Source organism: Lathyrus oleraceus, chromosome 1, assembly GCF_024323335.1.
Source record: "Lathyrus oleraceus cultivar Zhongwan6 chromosome 1, CAAS_Psat_ZW6_1.0, whole genome shotgun sequence".
Lineage (NCBI taxonomy): Eukaryota > Viridiplantae > Streptophyta > Magnoliopsida > Fabales > Fabaceae > Lathyrus > Lathyrus oleraceus.
Genome location: NC_066579.1, coordinates 118,180,364 through 118,192,236, shown reverse-complemented (window position 1 = coordinate 118,192,236; position 11,873 = coordinate 118,180,364). Strand labels below are relative to the sequence as shown.

General features: G+C 31.8%; 1 protein-coding gene, 1 long non-coding RNA gene and 1 other non-coding gene across 3 annotated transcripts; 1 reads left to right on the top strand and 2 right to left on the bottom strand.

Annotated features, from left to right (window-relative positions):
• Positions 1-1,150: 1,150 nt before the first annotated feature.
• TRNAI-AAU (transfer RNA isoleucine (anticodon AAU)) lies at positions 1,151-1,224 on the bottom strand. The gene has a single exon. It is a non-coding gene; the product is annotated as a tRNA-Ile (tRNA).
• A 53-nt stretch (positions 1,225-1,277) lies between these two features.
• Positions 1,278-2,459, top strand: LOC127120942 (uncharacterized). The gene is made up of 2 exons (XM_051051566.1): positions 1,278-1,446; positions 2,102-2,459. The coding sequence occupies exons 1-2, from the start codon at positions 1,334-1,336 to the stop codon at positions 2,319-2,321; spliced, it is 333 nt and encodes a 110-aa protein (XP_050907523.1). The 5' UTR covers positions 1,278-1,333; the 3' UTR covers positions 2,322-2,459.
• A 4,654-nt stretch (positions 2,460-7,113) lies between these two features.
• Positions 7,114-8,131, bottom strand: LOC127120936 (uncharacterized). The gene is made up of 2 exons (XR_007803278.1): positions 7,647-8,131; positions 7,114-7,557 (listed from the first exon to the last, which is right to left on the bottom strand). It is a non-coding gene; the product is annotated as an uncharacterized LOC127120936 (long non-coding RNA).
• Positions 8,132-11,873: the final 3,742 nt, after the last annotated feature.

The window sequence follows — 11,873 nt, the reverse complement described above, 5'->3', positions numbered from 1 at the left end:
ATTGCACTGCCTTTAATTTGTTTACTTTCCTTGCTGATTACTTGTCATATTTATTATCATCGCAAAAGATTTGTTTTCAAACCATACTTTGAAGTTAGTTAAACCGATAAAATTCGTAGTCCCTTCTAGTCGATTAAAACCTCCAAGATTGATCTTTTCCACACTAGAAATACAAAGTTAAAGTTCTCGAGAACACACCACACTTCACCCTAAAACTAACCTATGCGTCACAAATGTCCAATCCAAATAATTATCTTCTCTAGCCATCTACACTTATATTAGACTTTAACCGCAAAGCAATATTCTCTCTGTCACACAATAAGTGACCCAGTTGACCATTTCACACAGATTAAGAAAAAAAATAGAAGAAAGAGAATGATACTTTTACTAAAATGCCCTAATCAAGTATTGAAAATGATATTAATTAGAGGATAGAATTGGAAAAAATGTATTGAAAATTAAAATGGATCATTCATTTTGAAACACTCTTTTATTCTAAATAAATCACTCATTATAAAACGAAGGGAGTAAGATTTATAAACTCCCATTCTAGACACGACACCTAGAAAACCAACATCCAAGAAAGAGAATTGAGAGGTTTTCTTTAAACTACACAAAATCTAGAGAAAACACCTCACTAAGCTTTGCTACCTAATTTTCATAACTTCATAGAGTTGGGCGAGATGAAGAGACTTTACCTTAGAAATTTGAATATAACTCCTCAACTCATATACATTAAAGAATTCTATTAACATTAAACACCATGTTTTAACACCCTAGCAGGTTTCTCTTGAGGATCTCTACACTAAAAACCGACTAATCTATCAACTTCTTCCTTATCACTTAACTTAGTCATTGTCTCTTAGATCCAATTTTAAAGAAAATCAATATATACTCCTACATTTATACTTTCACTTTTACAAATCATATAAGATTATAATTTTATCTCTCTAATTATAAATCCTGCTAATGCTTCAGTTAAAGAAAATGCTGATAATATTTGTGAACTTCATGTACAAATTAAGCCAAATAATAATTACAAAATCTTAAGAAATATACACTAATTACAAAACTAGGAAAACCCAGTTTACCTGCGGATTACCCGCGGCAAAACCGTAGCTAAATGGTAAGAAATCAAAATAAAAGAATTTGGCCCATGCAGGTCTCGAACCTGAGACCTTCGCGTTATTAGCACGACGCTCTAACCAACTGAGCTAATGGGCCAGTTGTTAAAAGCGTCTGCGTATTTGTATTTAATGGATAAAACATTGCTAACATTGAAATATTGAAGCGATATTTGAAGATTCTTTTATGGTTCGCGAAATAGTAGAGAATGGATAATATTACGGCAAGCGAAGTAGCTGGTTTGGCAGTGGGTGTTCTGCTTCTTTCTGCTACCATTGCTGCTCCCAAAATCGATGTTTTCTTCTCTTCTTCTCAACGCAGGTTCTATCTCTTTTCCTCTAACTCGTTTTCTATTTTTTTTGTTAAGTGTTTCTCGTATATCTTCAATGACCCATTTTTGAAAACAATTTCTCTAAATCATTCATTAAGCACTTAGATAGAGGAATCAAATCAAAGTTTATGCCTTTTTGTGCTGAATCCTAAAAGTACTATTTCTGAATTTTAGAAGGTTGGTAGAAAGTGGAGATAGGTTTGATTATTGAAAGGTTGTGTTCAATATTTCTCAGTTATATTAGATTCTTAGCTTCTGTGAATGTTGTTATCTTATCATCATTATGTTGTTGTTTTTCTGTTGACATTCCTTAATTTTGTGTGGAGAAAGTTATTAAGAATCACTTTTCTTGGATTTTTCAGTTTCCTTGTTTTGTTTTGGCTGTTCTAAACATATCTTGCAAAACTTCTTCTCTGTCAATAACATGTGCCTTTTAATGTATCTGTCTTTCTCTGCTCTCAAGTTATCATTACTGCAAAACTTCTTCTCTGTCAAAATTCTATGCTAAATAACCACTTATATGATAAGTTCATGTGCTATTAGTGTTTGATCAAGTTGTTTATCTAAACAAAACCAAACTTTAATAGATTATTCTTTTTGCTGCCTCTTTTCTGACATATATATGTCACAACTCTTTACTTGCAGCTCATTGGGGTTGTGCAAGCGGTGTGGCAATGTAGGAAGAACGGCTTGCGCTAAATGCAAAGGAACCGGGTCGATCAAAGAAGGAGGGTTACTTAGTTTTAACCTTATAGATGATTTGTTCGAAACAATCGGTAATCGCGAATCACAGGTGAAGAAGATAGCTTGTGTAAATTGTCAAGCCAGAGGTTACTTTCCATGTCCTGATTGTTCTAAACTATAATCAGTGTGGTTTTGTCTTGTTTGCCAATAAGTGTTTTCTTGGCTACAATATTGAATCTCAAAATGTAAGTGTAACATTGTGATTTTGATCCTTCAGACATTGTGGTATATGCAACAATAGTTTATCTTTTGCTACTCATTGTGATTTGTGTGCAATGTGTGTGACTGATTTAAATCCGGAAGTACCGAGTTTGATTCCTACTCATAAAAATAAATGCAAGTTATTTGTGTGCAATGTGTGTATTCAAGTGTTCTTGTCGACTTTAAGTCCGCGTCACTGCGGCTACGAGATATTATCTGCTTTGGATGTGAGAATTTTTACGATTTTATTCTTTCGAAAAAGCGCTTTGTAGTGTTGTATATAAAATACTATTGTCCTTGATTCTATTTTGGTGAGACGAGAAATAGAAAGGATTTGTTTGAGCTATACATGTTTGCTGAATGGTAAATTTTTATTACTTGTTATGAGTTTCTTAACTAATAGAGAAATCTCCACTTCCACAAAAATACATTAATCTTAAATTACCTTCATTTTTTTCAACATTTGAAAAATTACTGTTTTCACAGGTTAAAAGAAATTTGCATTATAAAAAAATTGTATTTTCAAATGTCTCAGGATAAAAAAATTTAGAACTTTCTTCACCAATGTTAACATCAACAAAATAGAATGTAGCCACATTTGCATTTGAAAGGCTATACCAAAAAATTTACATGATTGAAAAATTCAAAAGCTATGAAATAATAAAATTTAGTAAACGTTTGATTTCAGTGACTTTTGGGTGATGAAGTGCTAAACTTGCATGTATATTTTATTTTCTGCTCATCAAAGACTTTTGTCGCCGTATCAGAGAGCTTCTTCGAAGACCTTCATTAGCACATCAACAAATTTTTGTTTCATATCGGAATTAATGTGTCGTTTGTGGGGATCATTTTTTTATTCTCACAAAATCATGTGACGAATTCGAATGATCTTTATTGTTGCACCGCCACAACTGTTTTTGTTTTGATAACTTTGTGTTTGCATAATCGTCGGAAATTGTTGCTTCTAAAGAATATTGATCAATCGTTTGCCAGAACACCTCCTCTCCACCTATAACATATACTGATTCATCATTTTTTGTCATCTCATTTTTAATTAAAGAATTACCATGTTCGAAGAAACCAACCAATAAAACCACAAAGAGACCGGCTTTGGGATCAAATATGAAATATGAAGAAGGGAAATCCAAAGACGAATGACCTATTCTAGGGTTTTAAGAAAATGAAAAGGTGGGTGGTATCTCCAAATAAATACTCAAAATGGTGGTAACAATCAGGGTAGCCAATTACAAAGTGTCAAGCATCCTGTTCGGCGGGAAAATTCATGTGACATCATGTATGTCGATCTCTTCAAAGAGTTATGGTTGAAAAAGAGAGGATTACCCCCGTACATAGACATCGATTTGCACACTTTCAATAACTATGTAACACGCCATTGGGGTAATATAATGTTGATGGTCTCTTTTAGATAAGGGAGAGATGCAAGGATGGTAAATGTACAATTATTGTTGGTCCTCTGCAAAAGTGCCTACAATTATATCCTCAAAAGAACCTTTTTTCGCATCTCTTGACATTGTCATTTTTATCCTCCATCTGAAGTTGAAATACCACAACTTTTATGATGAACATATTATCGTTCATGTTAACTTAGCTAGAGCGTGTCTGATACATGAAACATTGCTCAAAAATCCAACTACAGCAACCTTCTAGAAAGAGAGGAAGGTGAAAAATGTTAGCCTTTCCAATCATAGTCGATTGAACATCAACATCACATATTTTGATGCACGTTTGGACAAAAGCCTAGTGGATGACTAGCATGACCTCCTGAACGAGGCAAGAGTGAAGATCCCAATGCCAATTCCAGATGAAGAATACACAATCGTCCAGCTCGATGAAAATCCATCCATAACAGTAAAGATAAGGGTCAACCTTCATGACTCAGTTGAAAGAAACCTCATAAAGTGCCTTAAAACCAAAGTTAATCTCTTCATCGTTTCCCCGACTGAGACGCCTGATATATAATTTAATGTGGCTTGCAATCAGTTAAACATCGACCCCTCTATCTAGTATATGGTCTATAGGAAAATGTGTCAATTCTCTATAAACATTGAGGCTGCTATAAACACCTTTTGAGGACTCTTTCAGGCTAAATTTATTTCTAAACTAAAATACATTGAGTGATCGTCCAATGTTAAGAAAACATAAAATAAGTTAATAGTCTGCATTGACTACACATACCTTAACAAGGCATACGAATACCAAGGATGGTTTTCGTGATGATACACAAAGGTATACGATTTATTCAATTATATATGTCATAATATGTGATTGTAAAATGATTCAATAACAATGAATTCTAACCTCAATTGTTTCTCAAATTTTAATCACCAATACAACTAGATTAACCACCAATTCTAACAAAACCTAAGCTTACGTAACAAATCGCTACCAATTAAATAAATAAACTAAGGTATAATTGAAATACCTAAGAATGTAAATCCTATGAAAACTAAATGCACTATTAAGGAAGAGAGATGACACCGAGATTTATAGTGTTTTGGAATTTGTCATCGCTTTGCCTACGTGCACTCTTCAATGGTTTCCCATTGGAACTTGCATTATTCATTTTTATTTGACAATATTTACAAGAGCTCATACAATCACCTATCCACAATGATGCTGAGAATTATAAGTCTCCTATCAAGATCTTGACTTGATATAGCATAATGTCAAACTCTTATGCGTAATCTTTACTTGATTAACGTTTCTTTAATCTTCCAATATTACCAATTTGCTTCAAGCCTTCATGTGTAGCAATAAACCCCTTGAACCTGCAAATTCCTTGAGCGATGAATTGTTCGAAGATTTGAGAAGAATTCTGCCTTATCCGTAGTCTTCCAGACAGTGACTACACAGACAATCAAGAGAGAATAACCTTCTTCTTTTCACTAGATTATTCAACACCAATAACCACAACCTACCGAATCTTGCAAGCTACTTGAAAATCTCAACTAAATATTTAAGAACGATTAGTTTCAAGAGCGTGTATCCTTCAATCAATTAAAAATCTCTCGTTATCAAGATCAGGAATCAAACTAAAGTTGAAGATGTAAGAATTTCGTTGCAAGAACTTTGAACTTTCAAAAAAATAGGGTATTGAATTTTCACAGAATCACACAAAAATGATTATGAATTTGTTTATTCGTTACAGGAAAAATCATGACAAAAGTTTTTATATGCGCTTGAGATTAAGCACAAAATATGGTTGAAAATTTAGTTATATGCGAATCAAGAGTAATTCATGACTTGAATCAATTGAACACGTAAAGTACAATAAAAGAAAAATAGAGTTTTGACTCATTTTTCAATTCATCTGAATCAAGAGCAAAGTCAGATTCAAATCAAAGACCTCATGATTCAAATCAAGTGTTAATTCTTATTCGAATCAATTTAGTTGAGCCAACAAAAAATATGGAAAAATTGCTTGATTCGAATCAGGTGTAAAGTTTGATTCGAATCAATTCTAGCAGAGATGACCCAAAGTTGGTTGATTTGAATCATGTGTAAAATTTTATTCGAATCAAATTATTTAAAATTTTTTAGTTTGCCTTTGCTTAAAGTTATTTGAATCAGGATATGTGCTTGATTCGAATCAAGCACCCAAAATCTATTTATTTTTTTTATAATTTTCAAAAGACTTTGAGATTTTTATTTCCACCTAACTTGAATCAATAACATATATGACTCTTATTCCACTGATCCTGATTGCTCTAGGACATATGACTCATCCAACTTTTGTAAATTTCCCTCTCCAACCTCTTTCTCTTGCAGCACTCATGTTTTGTTCCTCTGATTTTCCACCATAAAAAACACAACAGGAGAAAGCAACCATATCTTGTGAATGAAAACTATGACATTGGTTACACCAAAGATTAACATGTATTGTCAATATTCATAATATATACTGATAGACATTCATATTTGATAAAAACTAACCTCTTCAAAACAAAGATGTACTTAAACATATTTACCACCATTAATGCACTATCCTCTCTCATTCTTTTAACCAAAGATTCGCTTATGGTTAATATAGGTCTTGAAAACCATAAAACATCATAATTTGCTAAGCACCTGAGATGCTGGACAACTAGAGGAGCATCAAAGGATAATCTATTTACATAAGATGAAAAATGTTGTATATTAATAAAGCAACATGTGATATTTCCATATGCTATGATAATGGAAGTTAGGGAACACAAGGGTAGCATTTACATAGCCAACTGCAGCAACAACATTGCATATATATATATATATATATATATATATATATATATATATATATATATATATATATATATATATATATATATATATATATATATATATATATATATATATATATATATATATATATATATATATATATATATATATATATATATATATATATATATAAAGCAATGACATCATTCACAAAATAAGTGAATAAGAATAAATTAAATATGTTTTCAATATTTGCAAACACAGAATGTACTAAAAACACTAACTGATGTCCTCTGCTGATTTAAACCACCATTAGCATCTACGTATATGTATCCAATAGATTTGGGTAGCTCTATCAACAAGATTTAAAAAAATTAAAAATAATATGCAACACAAAGTGGTGGAAGAATATGCAGGTATGATTTCCAACATACTCTTCTATAACAATATAATATACAATAACAACCAATAACATCAATTCCTGCATAAGGTATCCTAACAAAATTGGAACACTTCATAAATTAAATAGCTCCAAATTACACTTCATAAGCTCATAAATTACATGGCCACAACATGTTATTAGTATAACACGACTCAAAATTATAAGGACTGACTATTCCCAAGCTCCCAAAACGAAAAAAGAAAAACATAATCAATCTCTGAGCTTATGAAATGATACGTTTACTACATTAGTAAGAAAAGGCTTCAAGTAGAATACACTAAAAATAATGTCCTACATTCGATCTTGTTGACAATATGTGAATAAGTGCTTTAGAAATTCATGATTGTCGCCACCACATATATACCACAGCGAAATCGCACACTGCAGTGAAAAACAGCAAATCAGAAACATATGGTTCAAATACATAGGAATAACTCACCATCTTCAACATATCATCACCATTCAAACTTATATCACCACCTTCTTCATCAACCTTTAACCACACCAACAACAAATCAACAAACAACAATCACCATCAACATGAAAAAATACAATAATATAACAAATCGACAAAGACAATACCATCATTATCATTTTCATTAATAGCAGTTTTGAACTTCAACTACACAAAACCCTAAGAAAACAAAGGAAATTGGAAGAAGTTTATATAACATGTTATTCAATCATAACAAGATAAATCGACCACCATCTTGCACATCAAATTCGCCCCTTCTTTCCCCGACGCACCACCGACGATATACTGAACCACGACAATCGGAATCTCGTCGCCAACTTTCTACGATTTAAGATGTGGATTTGATTTTAATTGGAAAATGAAGAAGAATGTCTATTTAGGTTTTTACATAGGAGGAAGAGGAAGAGAAAATAAAGAATAAGAGGAAGAAAAAGTGATTCTCGCGGTGAATGAGGGAAGTGAAAAGTGATATAAGAGAAATGAGAGAAAATATAAAAGAAATTTGAATTTGGAGCTAACATTGGAAAAAGAGAAAAGAGGAAAAGTTGAATTTGATTAGTTAGTTTGGAACTAAACAAAACCAAGTGATATCATCAATTGATTCAAACCTAACAAACAAAGGTATAAAATAATAAGCATATAGCTATAGTTGAACCATATAACATTATTGGTTGCAAAAAGTAAAATTTGGACAAAAGAAAGGATAGAAGAGAGTTTTCCAGAGGCTTTTATTTTCTTATATGGTAGATAATGTGTTTTTAAATACAACACATGTTTAAATTGTATAAAATAATACTCAAATACTTAACATAAGAGAAACTAATAGAATACGAAGAAAGAGTGTTTATTGTATTAATGTATAAAATTTAAAAGAGAAAGATTGAATATAAAATTTTCGGACCTGACGGGCCGACCCATATGGGCTGGCCCATTTTGACAACTCTAGCATTTAGTGCCCAATTTTATCTATTTTCTAAAATTTATTCAAAAAAACTCGCAATAGATGTGACAAGGATCATATGATTGTGTTAGAAACATGAATTGTAACATCGGTTCCTGTTTGCCCTAATTTGGTACGTAAGTGGTTTTCCATTATTTCTATTTAATTGCTTTTTTATTCAAGTTGTTTAATAAAAATTCTCTTTTCTATTTCTCTAGATATACACTTATTGGATAAGGATTTGATACTTAAACCATTGGTCCCTGTGGTTCGATATCTATTTTATTAATTTGCGATAGTCATGCACTTGAAACTGCATCATCCTGCTAATTTATAAAAAAATCAAGGAATGTAAATCTACAATCGAGAACCAACAGAACATCAAGAGACGTAATCATCAACCAAAGATTAACCTCAGTTCCATAAAGAAACTGGATTGCGCTCAAGTGATATAGCAGCCTCGCCATCCCCATTTCTCAGGAACTTGGTCCACGTGAAATATTTACATTTTGAAACATTTTACTCTCATTCAACACAATCACATTATCTTTTCCATCTCATATGACCCGCCAAGGGCCTCAGAATGATGAAGAAGAGCATTTTGAATGTCAATTTCCACACTTTTATAACAATCTTAGCCCATTTATCGGTAGAAAGGAGTTAGGGTTGAACCGGTCGAATTGTCCGATAAAATTAGCCCAATTCAAAGGCTCAATCCATAGTTCCGCTTGTCTAGAGGTAATGGACATTTAAACTTTTGATAAATGGTCGCACACTAAAAATATATATTGTTAGGTACACTTAAAACTACGGTATTGTTGAGTTAAAAAATCAAAAGATTTTAAAAAGTAATATTCAAGATAATTCGTATTATGAATCTTTGTCTATAAAATCCAATAACAGAAATAATAAAGATGAAGTGAAAGATAAGATACATATTAATTAATAGTATCGAGCATCATAATAATATACCAAGAATATATTACAATTTAGAATTTTACGCTTCTTTTAATTAAAACCCAATTTTAAGATTAGAATAGGATATCTAAAAAGAAATCCGAATTTAAATCTTACCTTCAAATCACAATTCATCTATATAGACAAAATCAAGTCTCTAAAATATCCAAAGATTTTAAAATCATTATATCTCCCAATCAAAACATAAATATTCATGTCACAAGTTGTACATAAATATTAATTGTTTGCCCCTTCCATATAACAAATAATATGTAAGGGTGAAATAACCATTTTGTTCTATATATCACACATAGAAACTATACTCTCCATGTATTAAAGTGATTGTCCAATATGGAAAGTTATGCTAGACCCCCACGTGGTACAATTATACTTATGTATGATTTGATTTGGCTAAATATACTTGTAAAAATGAGGTGTGGACCTAAGGAAGTGTCCTTTGTACTATAGTATATTAGGTCATATAATTGTAATATTGAGTAGAAGATACTGTAGAACATGAAGTTCTAGTGATTCTATAGTAGTAGCTATAGTAGTGTGATAGTAACAATGCAAAGACACAAACTTTCAATGTGTGAAGGATCACAATCAAAATTTAAAATTAAAAAAAAAACATTTTTGAAAAGGGTTACTAATTTATTTTTTGAATTATGTTTATAAAGACTAGTACTAAGATTTGATAGTACATTAGTACTAAGTTTTTTTCTGTCTCATATGATGGAACAGTAAGTCTAGATTTACTTTTGATGGCACGCGTTCGATACAAATCCAGTGGCCCTCTGTGTTTGTGCTATCGGAAATCGACACGTGTTGTCTAGAGAAGTACAATATGATGCTTTGAATCAATCCGTCACCTGGTACTGTTTATATTAGTAGCTTTTTCATTTGTCGACACGTGAAATGTGATAGTAATATTATTATAAGAGTTGATTTATTTGTTTACACAAACCCTTAAATAACACTTTGGAAAATGGTGTGTGATGCTCATGGATTATGTAATGTACTCCTCATCAACAGTAATAAATTGTTTGCGTAACTAAGTATTATACATTTTTCTTTTGATATAGATATAAAAACCAATGATTTTTTTAAGTAACTATATATATATATATATATATATTTTTTAAATCTCAAATAATCAACTTTCAAACAATTTATTAAAATAACCACTTCTCAAATAAAAGAATTTGATCCATTCTAAATTGGTCATAGGTGTCCATGCCTTTGGATCATGCATTGGTGTGATGTCAATAAGAATGACTTATAAATGCAGACAATATGAGCATGTGCTTGATTACGTTGAAATTTTGTAAACAATCGTTAGTCTCTTAATTAAATATTACAAGCAGGATCGACTAGTGAATCCTTGAACATTGTGCTAATATTCTTAACTTGTGTTTCTCTTTTGAGAAAGGACGCTACTTTGACTCAGACGAAATAGTTATAGTGATAATGTGAAAATATAGTTTCGATGGAAATAAAGAAAATTGCTGCAATAAAGCAAAAGCGAAAAGAAAATAGTGAATGATGTGTAAACGGAACTATTTGGACTAAAAAAATAAATTGAATTGAAAGACTTTTGCACTAAAGTAAAGATAGGTGTTTAATGGTTCATACATTCTCTCAATGAAGACTTTTTTCTCTTAACATTGATACTTCGAGTGTAAGTGAGATTTTGTAGTAAAATGATCACCTCTAATTCTACAAATGAAATTCTTATATATACTAGTAAGACATAAGCGCTCTCAACGTTCAGATTTTTAGCTTTCGTCACGTAAAAGCCTACATGTCTTTCATTTTGCATTTCATCCATGTGTCCTTCAGACTATAACTCAAAAAGTAGTTATCATATTTGAATGTGATATTTGCACGCCCAAATAATCGCTTCCTCGATGCATTTCTTGCTGTCGTGAACACTGTTGTCGAAATGTTTCCACAACATTCCAAAAAATGCTAAGCCCCAATTTCTCCTCGTTTAGGATCCAAAACTACGTACAAGTTATCACAAAGTCAACATGTCTTTAACTTTGACCTGTTTACTGAGGCATTTTCCTCTGTCGAAAATTTCAACTAACAAATTGCCCCCTAAAAAGGCATTTTCGACGTACTAGGAGATATGGGATTTTTTGACCCTTTTGACACTATTCAGCTAGTGAGCTGATGTCACAGTCATCATGACCTTTCCATCAACGGTCACCTCGAAAATGTGCATCTTCCACTATCCCATGACTCTCATCATCATGGCTCCAATTTCAGATACTTTTGAGACTCGATTATATTCTGTAGGAAAAATTAAAACTATACCGTAATTAATTTGCAAATCGTCTTTAGACTCGTCTTCGAAGTTATCGTCGACCATCTCGTCATCATACTGTGATGTGTACTCCGGCTCTTTGTCTTTCGGTTGAGGCATGTACTG

Bases quoted from the DNA above. Each gene is read 5' to 3' on its own strand.
- LOC127120942 (XM_051051566.1), top strand. From the start codon at position 1,334: ATGGATAATATTACGGCAAGCGAAGTAGCTGGTTTGGCAGTGGGTGTT. The intron at 1,447-2,101 runs GTTCTATCTCTT...CTTTACTTGCAG, and splicing joins TTCTCTTCTTCTCAACGCAG to CTCATTGGGGTTGTGCAAGC.